Below are 18,025 nucleotides of genomic sequence, written 5' to 3' on the forward strand. Positions count from 1 at the left end.
ATTGTGGATTATAAGATAATAAATGTCAAAGATTATGATGAGACTATAAGGTAACAAATATCATCAAAGATCATGAAATTATAATACGGTAACAGAAATATCATCAAAGATTATAAAGTAACAGGAATGTCACAGACTACAAGGTAATAAATAATATCAAAGAATATCAGACTATAAGGTGATAGAAATATCATCAAAGACTATAAGGTAAGAGAAATATCACCAAAGAATGTAAGACTACAAGGTAACGAATGGCATCAAAGATTATAAGGTAACAGAAATGTCACAGGGACTACAAGGTAATAAATAATATCAAAAAATATCAGACTATAAGGTGATAGAAATATCATCAAAGACTATAAGGTAAGAGAAATGTCACCAAAGAATGTAAGTCTACAAGGTAACGAATGGCATCAAAGATTATAAGGTAACAGAAATGTCACAGGGACTACAAGGTAATAAATAATATTAAAAAATATCAGACTATAAGGTGATAGAAATATCACCAAAGATTATAAGACTATAAGGTAACAGAAATATCATCAGAGATTATAAGACTATACGGTAACAGAAATATCATCAAAGAATGTAAGATTACAAGGTAACAGAAATATCATCAAAGATTATTAGGTAACAGAAATGTCACAAAGACTACAAGGTAATAAATAATATCAAAGAATATCAGACTATAAGGTGATCGAAGGATCATCAAAGATTATAAGATAATAAGGTAAGAAAAATGTCACCAAAGAATGTAAGAATACAAGGTAACAAGTGGTATCAAAGATTATCAGGCTAAAAAGTAACAGAGATATCATCAAAGATTACGGTATATGACGATAAGGTATCAGAAATATCACCAAAGATTGTAAGACTACAAGGTAACAAATGGTATGAAAGTTTATCAGACTGTAAGATAAATTGAAGATTATAATACTATAACGTAACAGAAATATAACCAAAGAATGTAAGACTACAAAGTAACAAATGGTATCAAAGATTATCAGATTGTGGAGCATTAAAAAAAGATAAGACTATAAGGTAACAGAAATGTCACCAAAGAATTTAAGACTACAACAAGATAACAAATAGTATCAGACATTATCAGATTATAAGGTAACAGAAATATCATCAAATATTATAAGACTATAAGGTAATAAATGTTATCAAAGATTATGACATAAAGTAATAGAAATGATATGAAAGATTATAAGATAAAGAAATGTCATTGATCCAACTTACCATCGGTGACTACATCTTCTACCGTCGTCATTTGTTCTGCGGCTATATTTCCGATTGTTGCAAATGCGAAGATACCAACAAGAATACTAGTGATGGCATTTATCACAGACACAGCTAAAGTATCCACTATAATCTGATTATTGAAACGATTATAACTGGAAAAAGCTATTATGGAACCAAATGCAATTCCTATGGAATTGAAGATTTGCGCGGCAGCATTCACCCACACCTGGAAAGAAAGACGTGTAGAGAATTATACAATGTGAAAGCGTTGAGAACTAACACAAATGAAACTGTTTTAGGTATTTTTTATAAACATTTTTTTTCGATTTTTTTTTTTTTTTAAACTAATTTTTATCTCAATTTTCACCAAGATAGTGCTTGGTATCTTCAAATAAACCATGTACTAAGATGAAATACCTACATATACAGGTATAAAAGCAAGAAAATAAAAATAGGAATTCACTAAAACATTTCTCATGTACAAAACGCCACTTTTAAATATGATTAAGGTGAAAATGCTAGTTGTTACTCATTAACTGTTTAAAAATCAAAACGTGAAATATGAATTATTTCTTCTAGCTACTAGCTTATTTTATGTGTACATTCGTATCAGTCAATGGAAACATATAATTAAGCGTCTCAGTTTATTACTTGTTATTACATGATTTTATTGCTGCTATAAGTTTTAACTTAGTAGCAATTACACAACCTATAAAGTCAATCAGATAAAACCAGATACGAAACACACTCTACCACTTAAACCTCCTCTCTGTGTGATCCAGGAGCCAAAGGCCTCTGTTAAGTAGTTCTTCGGACTGTGTGCGGAGAGCCAATATTAAATCTTCTCCTGCAGTTCTTGATCTTCTCCAGACACACGAAAATCGCATTGAGATAAATCAAGGCTGTAGGCTAGGCGAGTCAGGATTCCCCAATGTCAATCGCATGGGAATATATTGGGGATGTAAGATCAATGGATCAAGATCTCCCAAAGGAATTTTTAAAGTGCAACATGCATACTGTTGGCTATGTGAGATTTAGCATTAACGTACAAAAAAAGTCTCTAAAAAACTTCTCTTTTTAGGAACTATATTTCTTTATTTCCTGTGCAAGTATGTTGATATATTCACTAGCATTGATGGTTGCATTTTCCTCCAAAAATTCCCTGAATATAGAAGCGTGATGGCAGACGAACAGCATATTTTGTTCTTCGAATATAATTTAATTTCTTCGTCCTTTTATTCTTGTTAGTTGGGCATAACAGCAGCCTAATGTCGACATATTAAAAATTGGAAGGAACCTTCTCCATTCAGTTTTAACACGATTGTGTGTACAATATGTATCTCAGATATGCCTTTTATTTACATTTCATATGACACAACATATGGGGTTTCCTCGACGCAGGAAATGAAAAACTTCTTACAGTTATTTTCAGATATCTATTATTTCGTATGTACACGATGAATGCGAAGCAGATTTGATTAGGCAATTTTTCATTGCTGTCGTTTGAATAATTGCATAGTATTTTGGATTTGGCTATGTATTTCTTTCTTGGGCACAAGATATTGATATCGTTATCATAGGGCCCTGATCGACTTTTCTACAGCTAGGACTCGTATTAAGGAATGTCTGGAGCTTTATGAGAACAAGAGGAACCAAATACAACATGTTTTCTTAGAGCCTGTAACGGCTGGTTGTGTGGCCGCAACCGATTAACGTTAATTCCCTAGTTTGGTGGCTATATTTGCTGCTTTGTGTTCAGAAAATTACATGGCCCAGCAGGGTTGTTACTGATTTGAAAAAAAAATATTCGTATACATACATTAACTTCGAATAATACAGGGTGATCGAAAAGTCATGTAGATATTTAGTCTTTTTTTCTATTGTTGCGTGTGATAAGTGGTGACAATTGAGGCAAGGAACATGTAGTACAGTCCATAACAGCATGATGTACATTCTGGAGGGAAAATAAAAGTTATTCTGGTAACCAGTTTGAGTTACGAAACGTCCGCAGTATCCTATACAGAAACATATCCCGGCAAGGTATCTTCGAATAAATCCACCATTAAACGTTTCACGATAAATTTAAGAAAACAAAAGAATGTCAAATGACCTCCGAAATAGCAGACGGACCCGCGACGCTTCTTACCGAGGACTCATTGGCGGATATCAATGCAGCAATGAAGAACCTGCATTGATTGCCTGACTTTTTTTTTTTTTATCACTCTGTAGCAATAAATATTTTATTCCTACATCAATATAGTTGTAGTGTAAAGAACTACAAAACTAACTCTAGGCAGAATGAAGAATAGATATTCGAAATTTGCATGAACAATAGTAATTTGTAATTTTCACTATCTTACCTGCGCTTCCCCCAGCAAACTCCACTGAGGCTTAAAAAAGTATCGAAGTCCCACATCTGCTCCGTCCAAAGTAAGCGCTCGCGCAAGGAATGCTACGATGAGTACATAAGGGAATGTAGCAGTAAAGTAAACTACTTTACCAGATGACTTAACGCTCTTCCAAATGGAAAAATAGACTAGAATCCACGCAACTAGCAAACAGGCTACCAATTCCCATCTTATATGGCCCTGGTCCTCTATCCCATCAGTGATTTGTAACACCTTATGGCTGAAAGAAGAAAAAAGTGGAAAGTTTACATAAGTCTGATATCAAATCGTACACAAAACATCGGCAACCTAGTTTTAATTGATTATTTTCAATAATCTAGTGCTATAGTGTTCTTGAAGTATTATCTTGAATTCTCAATGATTCAGGTAAGAATTATATTGATAACCATCTTATTTCCTTTTTCGGGAAATAATTCTACTTATACGATATATCATTTGTTTGAAGTTTGATCCCTGCCTAAACTCTTCACCAACCAATAGCTTTTAAAGGATTGTTTAGACAGGACGCAAAATTTCCGTTCGCCAGGTCGCCATTGGTGACTAGAAATTTAGAGCGGGCGACCAGTGTTAGTAGGGAATGGTTTCTGCCTAAATTCACAGGGCTGCGCAGTTTGTTTCGCACGAAAATAATTATCACTCAGTAAGAGAAAACACAAAATGTGAAGTCTTCACAACGTATATGGAAAGTAACGTCTATACAACGTTATAATTCGCCCCTCCTTTCCTTAAGGACTTTAGGACTTTGGTCCGAAAACTGCAATCCACAACTGGTACTTCAGTGGAGAGAGAGAGACTGTTATACAAACTGTAACATATATATGAATTGTCCAATTGAAAATTATCCTAAATGTAATTGTCTGGTTTTGAAATTTTATGCCCCGATGTAATCTCTCTGCCAAACCGAAGTTCGTGGGGGACGGGGGTACATCTCATAATTTGTACGTAAGAGATACGGGCGATCATCACTTTTAGACTGGTGAGTGCGTCTGACTTTGAAATTTTGCGCCCTGTTTTAGGAACAACCCTCAGTTCATCAAATGATTAAGCTTCGTTTTTCTGTATTGAAGTAACAAGTAGTTCTTTAGCTGGCGGTGTTGCTGAGTTTAAAAGTACAGTTGGTCCGGTTTTAATGATGTTCTTGTTCTATATTGTTATTTTACTTTCGTGTTTTTCAGCACATGCTTTGCATAGGCTGATTAGCATATTTTTATGTATTTTCTTTCTTAGAAAATACTACTACATTTGGTTTCCTAACGAATCTGATCTGTGTACATAGAGTAAAGATGGCTTTCAAGTCGTTTTCTTGTATAAAAATATCGTAAGAAATATTGTCATATATATATATATATATATATATATATATATATATATATATATATACTGTATATAGAATGAACCTGAAAGATGTGCATACCTTTCTGTTCCGTTCCAATTGTCACGATTGGAGTTTCGATTCCAAATTTGCACCTCTGTCACTGGTACACGACGCGGAATTCGATAACATGCAAAAGGACTTTTTCTCTTCTTTTAATGTTACGAATCACCTCCCGGAATATGTACACATCTTTTAGGTTTACCCTATTTTATATATATATATATATATATATATATATATATATATATATATATATATATATATATATAAAATAGGGTGTTAATGAACTATACCGACAAACTGTAAGAGGTAATTCCTCACATCAAAATAAGAGGAAAGTTCATATGGACCTATGGCGAAAAGTGCATAGTTTCAGAGCTAGGGCTGTCCAAAATCGCTAGGGCTGTCACATCGTTTAGAAACTCTTTGCCTATTCTCATAATAAAGCCAAGATTTCTGTATGAATTATTAATAATTGTCCCAATATGATACGTAAAACTTAATTTAGGATCGAATAGCACTCCTAGATCTTTAATTAACCCTTTCAGCAGATATCCTTACAATTGTGAATGCTACTTTCAGTTGTCAAAAATGCCAATCAAAGGATTTTAGTACGCAAATTAGGTACAAGCACATTATTGTGAGTGTCTGAATGATAAGTTGTCAGGTACTGAATTGCCATCTGTTGAGTATATTGGAAATCACAACGTTTATAAGTAGTGTGTTCTGCACTCACAATTATGAGGGTATCTGTTGAAAGGGTTAAGTTAGGTGTCTCTAAAATAGTTCCTTTGAAAGTGTTGTCATGTAGAGTGGCCCAAAAGTAGGTATACATCCCTGGATTGATCAAGTATAACGTTCTAGATTATAGGTTTATTTGCTTTGGCACTTCCGAGCTTAAAAACAAATTAAGAACAAATAATAAAGCAACTAAGTCTACCTGATGGATAACAATAAGAAATTATCTAAAATGCAATGAGCTGATCAGTATGGTACTGTATACCTACTTTTGGGCCACCCTGTATTGTTTGCTTTGTGGCATAAAAGAAGTTTTGCTTTATTCACGTTCAACTTAATTTTGTTATTGTCATACCAGTTCTTAACATTGTACAAGTCTATTGGCAGTTTTACACTTACAATTGAACTCCATAAAGCATCTTACTTACTCGTAAAATTCCTGTGTAGGAGTCCGAGACATGTTGGGCCTGGTCTCATTATTTTCTGTTGGTAGCCAGCATTTTGGAGTATTCCACTTGTTCCGACAACCTCCCCAAGGAACTTCCGGTTTGAAGGAGGCGAAGAAATAATACAACGCCCAAGCAATGATCACATTATAATACGTTGATAACAAAAATGAGATTACTACAGTCGCTAAACCAGCACCTGCAACAAAAATGAAAAAAGATATTTTAATAGGATTTTTTTTTTTTTTACCAGTAATAAACACCTTAATTTTTTTAATATTAATTTTATTTTACTAAACAAAGAAAAGGATCACGATGAGTCAATATTTACGTCTTAAGCTATTCCTAGCCTCCTCTATTTCTAGCATTATATTACTATTATTATATTGTACTCTATTTATGCTAGTATAAAAATTCTAATGGGTGAGTATTATTTGTGTATTATTTAATCAGAATTTTTATCCGGATTTAACCATGGATCTGTACGGATCTTCACTAACATAATTAAACTCATGGGTGTCATATTTCTCCTATTGTTCGACTTTCCCACCAGGTCGAACCGGTAACCATAGTAAGGCATTTCAAACGATTGATTTTGACATATTACTTCAGAAATTATCATTATTGTTTAATTTTTCTGAATCAGTGGTTAAATGGTTTCATTCTTACCTTCATGAACGTAAACAAAGAGTAGTGATCAATCAGGATCACATATCGACATGGCATTGTATCAACAGTGGAGTGCCGCAAGGTAGTGTACTAGGTCTTCTTCTCTTTGCCCTTTACATTAATGATCCCCCTAAAATCTCACATATTGTAAATACCATATTTACGCTGATGATTTTCAGTTATATGCTTCTTTTCCCCAACAAGATAATAATAATGCGATTGAGAAAATAAATACAAATCAGCGACTGGTTTACGGCTCACGGGTTAAAATTAAATGCCACAAAATCGCAGTGCATCTTAATTGGCTCCCCAAGAATTCTTTCTTCTATTAATATCTATCAGCTCCCAAATATAAAATTGTCCAATACTGTTATTCCATTCTCTACAAATGTAAAAAATTTAAAAGTCGTACTAAATCAAAATCTCTCCTGGTCAGATCGAATAAATGGAGTTTGTAAGAGAGCATTTGGTGCCCTGCATACGTTAAATCGACTAAGAAATTTCTTACCAATATCTCTGAAGATCAAACTTGTCAAGGTACTGGTGTTTCCACATCTTGACTATTGCGACTCAGTCTATTCTGATCTAACAGAAAATCAATCAAAGCGCTTGCAAAGAGTCCAAAATGCCTGCATTAGATTTATTTTCAATATAACTTACAGGGAACATCTCACATCTTTTTATATAAAAAAAAACTGTCATGGCTGACGTTAGTTGGAAGAAGAAATTTCCATTATCTTACCCTATTGTACAAAATACTTACTATGTCAGAACCATCGTACCTAGCCCGTAGATTTTTATATTTATCAGACTTTCATACTAGAAGCACAAGATCACAAGATAATATCTTGCTCTCCATATCCAGTCACAATTCTGATTCATACTCAAAATCCTTCACAGTAAGTACTACACGTCTCTGGAACAGTTTACCTCAATTAATACACAACGTTTCCACAGTTGCCAAATTTAAAAAATCTGTAAATTCTCTTCTCTTAAGTAAAGATAAGGATACTGGTAGCACATGAGGCATCTTCGTTTTACCAGATTATTAATAACCCACATATGAACACACAACCAATAGGTAACCTATCTTAATTTGTACTGCTTATATATTCATACTTCTAGTATCGCTATATGCAATATGCAATTTAGGTTTCTCCATGTTATTTTGTTTCCTCTATTGTATATTATTTTCAATTTTTGTTTTTGAAGTGTTTAACTTTTTTAAAAGTAGTATATTCCTTTTGTTATGTGGTTCAATACTTTTCTTTTGTAATTGTTAATATTTTCTATGTATTGTTTTTTTTTTTTTTTTTTTAAGAAAAATGTATGCACGTGGTTTAAGTGCTCGGAGAAGGCTGCAGAGCCTTAACTTCGCCACGTAAAAGAAGTCATAAATAAATAAATAAATATTTTCTCAATACACCGCATTACAATACCAATACAGGCATTACCAATACCGCATACCAATACAGGCATTACATGGAGGATATATGTATATGTTACGACAGACTCTCACAATATCGATTGAAAGATGGCTGCACTTGAGTAAATATTGTCAAACTCAACCTTCAAATATATAGTGTGGACAGATTTTTGTATCTAAAGGATACTTTACCAGCAGAAATTCATCTCTAGCATGTTGAAATATATGGTGCCAATATTGGCAAGACAGATGTGGAGAGAGTCAATGGAATGATCAGTCAAAATTGGAAATACACGTCGTTGTTATCTGGAATGGTTTCCAGTCCATTGAAAAAGCACGTGGGTGACAAAAAAAAGTCGCCAATCAGAAATACGATTATCTTGAAAGTCGAATTAGCAATATTTTACCTAGATTGGCAACACTGATGATGCCTGAATCAGACTTCCACATCACAGCGTTGGGAGTGTTGCTGGAAGACCGTTGGCCGAAGTAACAGTAGCGCTCGACGTTAACTATTAGTCAATTCGGCTGTCACGCACAACAGAATTCAAAACTAAGATGATTTTTCTTCCGGCGATGTTTCACGCTTGACAGCGGGGTCCCGGATTCGATCTCCGGTTAAGTAATTTTGTGGTAGACAACATCATGTCTGTGGTTTTTCTCGGGGTACTCCCGTTTCCTCCCACTTTCTCATTACACCAATTATTACATCATCATATACTTGCCATAATCATCTTTCCCTTATCCCAGGGGCGGATTCAGGACCGACTTCTGGGGGGGGGCGGTGGATTGTCATAATGCTACTTTTAAGGGTTCTAAACTCTGGGATGGATATTATTTATATATATAAAACAAGAAATTTTCCTCTTCTGGGGGCGGCGATCGCCCCCCCCCCTGGATCCGCCCCTGCCTTAGCCTAAAGGACATAATCGTGGGACGTTAAACTGATAATTTCATTTAATTTCATTTTACATACACGCTCGACAACCATTCCAAATCGCAATTATTTTCGTCCTTACAACATTTACTTTCATATCATATTATTCAGTTCCTACATTTAAGTAACTTTTGTTTTAGATTGTGCTTTTTACACATACTGTATACTTTAAATAATATTGCTGATCGACGATTGGAAAACACTAAAACAAGGGCACTTTTTAGAGAAGTCACATTATAATGTACACCAATGATGTGACTTGGACTTCCCTCATTCACCCTCGAAAAGTTTCGATGTTATTGTACAGAGTCCGCCAGAAAAATGTATGCACTCTTTATCAACCTGTATCAGGATACTGGGATTGACAACTGTTCTGAAATTTAACCCTTAACTAGTGTGATACGGGTCAGATCGCTGTAACGAGTAAGACTTAGTATGTTTATTTTCCATTGCGGTACGGGTTAGTATATTTTCCTAAAATTTGTATTGTAATTTGCTATTCAATAAATACATACAAATGGTGCGAAAGGTGCGAATAAACATTAAAAAATGTTTTAACATTCTTCGTCTTTTATACTTAGTATGTTTAGCTTTAAAAAAAAATGTTTAGGTAATTTTGACCCGTACCACACCACTTGCGTAGCAGATACCCACCGTTAAGGGTTAAATATGTTGTTGTATGGTTTTTCACCCAACAGATGTCGCCATTGTCAATTGTTTTCAGTTAAAATTATGATGTAGTAACGTTTTTCGTTCAACAGATGTCGGTACTGTCAGTACAGTTAGTGAGATAAGAAAATGTTGGGAGTACGCTTGACGTTCGAGCAGCTTAAGTACGTTTTGAAGTGTTTTATCAGGTTTGGGTATGCCATCAAAGTGCAGCATCAGTGGAGAGGGGAGTTTGGTACTGAATCACCAACCCGTCAAGCAATCAAACGCATTGTTGACGAGTTCGAGTCGCATTAAACGATTTGCGATATTCACAAAAGAAGGTCTGGAAGAACGCCTACAGCAACAAGTCCTGCTTCGTCAGCTCTCGTGTTGGAAAAGTTTTAAACACTTTGAACATCTAATGTAAACATATGCTTACTTGAAGGTTTGTAACACATGTTTGAACAATAATTAAATGTAATTTAAAAATGTTATATAGTATTTTTTCTAACAGTGTATACATTTATCTGGCGGACTCTGTATACAAGAATACATTAGGTCTTAGCTTGGAACGATAACACTGTAATTATTGCCGATGTAGTTTCACTCAAGATCTGCCACTGAAAAGGAAAAATAATTTTCCTAATTTTCATCGAGCTAGTTTCTGATATAAGTTGCTACGATTAAGTTTACTAGTAAGAAACAAGAAAAGGAAACTGTTAAAGCAGCTGAAGATTCAAAGTATAGAATAGAGCTTCTTTTGTACTCTGCTATCTTATCTAATATAAAGAGAAAGCTATAAAACAGGATTCACAAAGAACCCTCATAAAGACCATGATTTCAAGAAGAACCATAACCAAAATTCCCACTCCAAGGACCAAATAACCAAAACGACCATAAAAATGTTTTATTGCTTCAGAACTAAACTCACACCCATTTTGCTCTGCGTGAGAAAAAAGAATGTACTCTATAATAACTTACGAAGCACAATAAAGAAAAGAAGCTACAATTTTATTTTTTCAGTTGATTTAAAGAACTGCTGTCTTTGTTCTGACAAACTGTTCTTCTTTTCTGTTCGTACAGCGTCTTCCAGTTAGTTGGTCTTGGGCGTCCAAATACAATGCAGTATTGTTACAGAAGATAAGTGACGTGTATCAACATGGATAAGCATGGTAATATTTAACTTTCACTTATTTTATTATCCAATGCCGTGGACAGGTTCAAATTAATCTACCACTGCTAGAAATACAATATAATTAGTACCGTATTGAATCTATGAGTATAAACGCTTCCGTTTCGCATTAAGAAAGACGAATCTGTAATAAATTAACTAATTAACTTAGGAGATATTAAAATTAATATGGAACTAATATACATAGTGTTGCCAACTCTGAAAAATAAAATTACCGGCAACCACTCATAATCCTCAAAGCAGATGAACAATAAAAACCTTTAAACACATACAGTATAGTTGAGCCTGGCAAAAGTAACGGTCTGCCGGGAAAATATCGGCCAATTTGCAACCCTACACATATTATATATATATATATATATATATATATATATATATATATATATATATATATATATATATATATATATATATATATAGTGGTGCCCCCCCCCTTATGTCCATGACGCACCCCCCCAATTGTCTACCCGTAGGTGTTCTTCCATGAAAAAATCTTCCTTTCGATTAATTTTTACACTCCCTCAAACATATTTATACAGATTTTTTTACCCCCCTAAATATTTCAATGACCCAATTTGCGTCATGGTCCCCCCTTGTGGGCACCCCTGATATATATATATATATATATATATATATATATATATATATATATATATATATATATATATATATATATATATTTATTTATTTATTTATTTATTTATTTACTATCACGTACATTGAAAGTTTTAATAATAAGACGGGTAGATTAATGCAGAGCGCTAATTTCTACTACGAGGAGCCATGGAGAGGTACAACACCGTGACTGGGTTTTCTCGGAGATCCCCCGTTTCCCCTTAAATCCTTGTTATAGAAAAGAAGTTCTGACTGTCTGACTAATCAACTCCCGGACCAAACCACTTAAGCTAGAAACTTAAAATTTCGGATAATGCATAGAATTTGTGACGTAACGTACCAGTATGGAAGGATTTTTGGAAATTCGACGGGGTAGGGGAAAATAAGGGTGGCAATTATTATTATAATATCATCAACAATCCCTGAAGGTTAAAGACATGAAATTTAATGTATGACATGATAGGTTATCATTTTAAACACTTCGACACGCGTTTTAAGGTGTTTCAGTATTTGACCTAGAAGGGAAGAAAATGGTATGAGAAGAAAAAGCGGTGGTGATTATTATAATAAGATAGCCACATTTTGAATCCCTTAGACACATGGAATTTGGTATTTGGACTTCCTATTTAAATTAATTAACACGTGTCTCAATGTATTTTGATATTTGTCCCAGGAGAGAAGAAGAGATTAAAGAAGAAAGAAGGGCGAGTGTTTCAAAGATTATAAAATGTCTGTATCTCGGAATCTCTTCAGGGTCGATGAAGTTAATGCAAATATCGCCAAAATATTTCACTTTTGGACATCAGTGTGCACTTTTGTTCAGTGGTTATGTATATATGAAAGAATAAAAAAAAAGAGAGAGAGAGAGAGAAACGCCGGGAAACATTTGATCAGAGGTCATGAACTCATGTGGTGACGTCATCAAAATGGCCGCCGTGTCGTAAGACATAGGGCTGTTTAAATGATCGTATCTCCATTACCAATCATATTTCAACACATTCGAATGATTTTGATTTAAGCTATATATATATATATATATATATATATATATATATATATATATATATATATATATATATATATATATATATATATATATATATATATATATAAAAGATTCAGTAACTTTTTTCGGTTTGAATACAACCTCCATCAACAAACTCGGTTCCTAATTGTTGCCCCTCTACACCCTGGTCAAAATTTAGGGTGACTCATCAAGTAGTCCTTGAGGTTTCTTGTCTCCCGGATGCATGAAAACACATTTTTTTTAATCTGCCGAACGGACGGACGGGCGAACACACGGACAGACAGTTTTGGTAAACCCCAACTCCTCATAAAATGAGTAGAAAAATTACTTCTTCAGAGAAAAGGGTTGCGTATCGACAGAAAAAGCTCTGCATTTTCCTGATAAATACAAAAACACCTCCCGATAAGCCGGTTAGTGACAGGGCTGACCACGCGCTCGTCGTAGTTGAGCCGGTCGCTGACAGATGGCATCAAAGCGGCTCAGATTCTCAAAATGGGTTGTTTACGCCAAGTGGTTTAGTGGTTATTATTAATATTAATAATAATAGTAATAATCGTATTAAGGTGTCCTATAGATGCCTCCTGTCCGTGGGTTTTGTCGGGGTACTTCCATTTCCTTCCACATAATTATTCCAACAATTCTTCATCATTGTTCACTTGCCTTATCATCCGCCCATCTTAACTCAAAGGACATAATCGTGGGACATCAGAGTCTAAACAAAGATTCCATTTCATTTCGTATAGATACTTTCATATTCGCATTTTTTTAATTATTGTGCGTTATCAATATTATTTTGAAAACTCCTTCATATATCTGTTTAGAGGACCGCGGTGGCTCAGTGGTAGAGCGTTTACCTATGGTGCTTGGGGTCCCGGGTTCAAACCCTGCTCCCGCCAAGTGAACTTTGTGATGGACAAACACCGTGTGCGTGGGTTTTCTCGGGGTTCTCCCACTTTCTTCATTCCACCATTTCATTCATCTGTCATCATCACCGTCTCCTTTAGCCTAACCGGCGTGGGACGTAAAATTCAAAAACTTCATTTCATATACCTGTTTACTTTTAGAGAATATTTGTTATTTTATTAGCTTGTTTATTTCCCTTTTATTATTATTTTTTTTATTTAAAAAAAAGCTTTTTTCTCCTGCTCATGTTGGGAACAGACCTGTTAAAATACTGGAAGTAGTAGCAGTAATTCCTTCAGGAAAACATTATTTATTATCCAAACCAAACAGTTTTTTACTATATATCACCCCCAGTTTCAACATACAGTAATGCCCACCGCCTTTTAAATACATGTTAATATACTAGTATTACCTGGAAAGCGCACGCTTCAGTACTTCATTAATCATTTACCTTACACGACAATCTGACAAGAACACAAATAAAAGGAGAGAATATACATGCAGATTTTTATCAGGAACAACTTCTTTACTATACGGCAAGTGGACTTGTAATTCCATTTCATTTATATAATTTATTTCTTGGACATTTTCTGCATACAAAGTACAGCAAGATACGTATAAGATTACCTTTAAAGAGTGGGCAGATCTTCCCTAAAGCGCCAATCGGCCCCCGTCGTGTGTACTGTCCAACGGCCAACTCCATGTAGAGAAGCGGGATCCCGCACACGACCAGCATAATGAAGTAAGGAACTAGAAACGCACCTGAAATTATAAGTAATTCACAGTATTAATTAAAACGTGTACTAACAGATAGATAAAATCAATTATGATCATAAGACACGTGACAAATCACATGTTATAGCCGTCAAAATTATTAAGCACAAATAATTTTCTTGCAAATACAGGATGGCTTTTAAAAACTAGGAAATATAATGACTTTCTTCATTTGTCGGTATCCAGCAGCCTCAAAACTAGAATCATGCATCCCTCTGCCTTGTTCATTATCATCAGCCGAGTATATTAATAGCAACGGTAGTCATTTCAAACACACACTTTTAATTCATCTCACTGAGTCACGATCTGTTAGAGCACCCTGTATGCAAACATTTTTTTTTAACTACATAATTAAGATAAGTAAATTTGAAATGCTAAGCAGCTGTAGAAGAAAGGAATCCTTGAAGATCTCAGGAATCTTGTAGATCTCAAGATGAGATCAGGAGGTAAAAGTGAGGGGGAACGCGTGGAGACGCCGTTACCCCACTTCCAAAAATATCTACGGCGTACCCCAAGTTCCTAAAAAATATACAATTGGCAAAGATTGGCATGGGGGACGGTGTGACGTCATGCGTCCCCATAGCTTTCCAGATCCGCTTTTATACCTGGATGAGATAGTAATAAGTAAGCAGCTGTATTTGAAGATGAGATAGTACAGTCCAGAAAGGAAAACTATTAAGTTCTAGAGAATCTTTGAGTTAAGGAAACTCTTGCAATGAAGTTCATTAGGTGTTCTCGGTATGAACCGTTAGACTGCTTACAGACTTTAACACACAGAACGATATGTATTATGCAGCGACATTGTGATGCAAAGTTATACTTAGCGAGTTTACCATCACCAAGTAAAAGTTATCCAACAACCGATGGCTGTACCTTTGTGACAACTGGCCAAGCCCGGTCTCACACTGACCACAGGACAGGACAGCTGAGCTGAGGTTCAAGTACTGAGAGCAATACAGCAAAGCCTCATATCATATATTCACTACAGCATGTGCTAGACAAACGTCTCTACAACGTTGCGATTGAACTCATGGTCAATGTATTCAGCTGCTCACTCTCCATATTCTCCCTGGTCTTCCTCCACCACGATTTCATTGTCCCATCTCTGTTCAATGTGCTGCCGGCCTTACGCTCGTGCTTTCTGTTCTCCTGATCTGATACAAACCCAAACAGGGGTTAGGATCCCATTTGAAACAGAAGATTCCATTTTATATAGTCCCGGTTCCGAAAAGGGACTTTAAATTACGGTTAAATTACCTTGAGAAGGTACAAGGTAGAGCAATTTATACACGGGATTCGGTTTTCTCCCACAACCTTTTACTACAAAAGTTTCTGTTATAAAACAATGTAACCCAGAACTACTGTAAGTGTGATCCTAAGACCAATACAAAATCCAATAAGTACTTAGGGTAAACAATTGTCCCAAGACCCAAACAACCAAGGGAAGGATTCCTACAAAGCTCCAGGTAAGCTGAGTGGGAATGAGTTAGAATTATCAGTACTCCAGGTAAGCAAAGAGAGGCTGGAGTTTCGGAAAGCTCCAGGCAAGCTAGGTGGGAAGGAAAACCACGAAACTCCACGCAAGCTGGGTGGTTGCAGTTAGGAATCTCTCAAAGCTACACTTAAGCTAGAAGATTAATTGAGTCCCCACAAAGCTCAAGAGAAGCTGAGTGGGCAGAAGGCCTCGAAGCTCCAGGCAAGCTAGGAGGTTTGGGTTAGAATCTCTCAGAGCTCCAGGCAAACTAAGAGAGAGGAGTTGACCAGCCGAAACTGATGTCGATTGTGGCGATTCATGGAGTTGCAGCAGTGGCGCTGGTGTTCCTCTTCTGTCACATGACCAGATAATGACAAGGATTCCTGTCGTGTGTTTCATGTAGTAATTGTAACATCTGGTTTTGTTTATAAATAAAAAGCACATGTTGATGTTTACAAATATAAAGCACATTCACTCAATTAATTTTAGTGGAGAAAGATTTGGCTCGATGAAAAGAAGTTTTCCAAACTCCTCTCCTCTCCGAATTTGCTTCTAGACGTTGTCTCAAAATTGAATATCTGCTTTTCGAAGAAATACGCGAAAGACTGAGCAATAGATCGGTGATAGGAAACTTTCTTTATCCCCTAGACATTACAATCATTGTCAGCATCATAGGTATTTTGCCATCAATGGCAGGCTATTTGGTGCAACTGAAAAGCTTCCACACACCAAAGTCCACAATTAATCTCTTTGTCCATACATTTTTTTTTTTAGTTTAAAGCATCAATTTATTGTAGTTTTCTTGCCTCCTTCCTCTTTTTCCTTCCACCTAATCTTGCCCACGAGAGAGGAAATTTCTCTGGGAGGAGAAGTCAGGAGAAAAGTAAATTCGAAACGAGACAAGAAAGATGACATTTCTCGTGAGCAATACTAAAGATATGCCACATTGACTTGAACCCTAGTCTTCCGTTGCAAGCGCTGCTATCGGCTGAAGGAACTCCACTCGCTTTCTCTCGCTTAGCAAGAGCTGAACCCTTATTGGTTCAACGCGTGGGTGTGTGAAAGTGTGAGCTTTAGTTCGCATTTTTGCCACGGCTCAAGACATTTTGGCAGCACAATAGTTCATCCAAGTCTTAGATCTCGAGCACTATTTTGGTGTTACGTGACTCACAGTATAAAATTATAAATTGATAAAAATGATTATACGAAGACAATCAAGAGTATTTAGGCCTATCGACGTTTAAAGATACGCAACTCAATACAGAGTACCGGTATGTTCCACTAATGAAAGAATTCGTGGAATGATAAAATGAAAAGAAGCCAAAAACAACCAAGCATATGACGAAATCAATCAGAAATCTATAGGCCTACGGCCTGGAATCGACTAAGATGCTCTTCGCACCGTATTTGAACGTTCTTAAACTCAAGCTATTATAACTCCCTGGGGAAATTCTCGTTAATGAACAGGAGAACAAGAGTTGAGTTGAGTTGATTTTGAGTTTAACGTCCCTTTCAGCAGCGAGCTATATGAGACATGGAATTACTGATTAACGTGGAGTCCGAACCACATGATCTCCCGCCGGGAATCGAACCCGGATCTTCCACGCCAAAGGCGCGTACGCTAACCGCTTAGACACGGAGGAGCTCAGGAGAACAAGATGTCACCGCAGATTTTATATCGGCATCACCTACTGAAGAATCACAAGTCAAGCCAATAGTTATTTGTAAAAGGAATAAGAACAACATCTAGCAAGAAACTATTTTGCCCACTGAAAGGTAGTTTGTCCAGTGAAACTGAATATGTTCGATGAGGGAGAATTTGTGGTATATTCCATAAGCAGTGAAGACGAGAGACGATTTCGATAGGAACGGCAGAAAGCAGAGAGATCACAAATCAGGGTTGTGTCGTTCATCATATAGAAGTGTGAGTGTAGGACTAATATGAAGTAAGAATTGAGAAATATGAAAAATATAGATCTAAGGTTGAGGTTACATGGGAAGATTTAAAGATTCATTTTACAATTCTTTTACAGTTGTATCTTCCTCCTCATAACTATCTTGGAAGAATATTCTTACAGAGTTCTTGTTGAATTGTTTCACAAATTCATTCATTCATAGGAGTCTGATGAAGCTATAGAGATCTTT

At 35.7% G+C, this 18,025-nt stretch overlaps 1 protein-coding gene across 2 annotated transcripts in view; it reads right to left on the minus strand.

Annotated features, from left to right (window-relative positions):
* The window catches only part of ine (solute carrier family 6 member inebriated), a 252,301-nt gene that overhangs the window by 23,386 nt on the left and 210,890 nt on the right, over positions 1-18,025 (minus strand). For both annotated transcript variants that reach the window (XM_081770916.1, XM_081770917.1), the window contains exons 3-6: positions 14,260-14,394; positions 6,195-6,411; positions 3,606-3,873; positions 1,243-1,471 (exon numbers count right to left, since the gene is read on the minus strand). In XM_081770916.1, coding sequence (XP_081627042.1) covers positions 1,243-1,471; positions 3,606-3,873; positions 6,195-6,411; positions 14,260-14,394 — 849 coding nt within the window. The remainder of the gene's footprint in view (positions 1-1,242; positions 1,472-3,605; positions 3,874-6,194; positions 6,412-14,259; positions 14,395-18,025) is intronic.

The sequence above is a fragment of the Thermobia domestica genome, chromosome 9 (genome assembly GCF_964235325.1).
Source record: "Thermobia domestica chromosome 9, izTheDome1.hap1.1, whole genome shotgun sequence".
Taxonomy (NCBI): Eukaryota; Metazoa; Arthropoda; class Insecta; order Zygentoma; family Lepismatidae; genus Thermobia; species Thermobia domestica.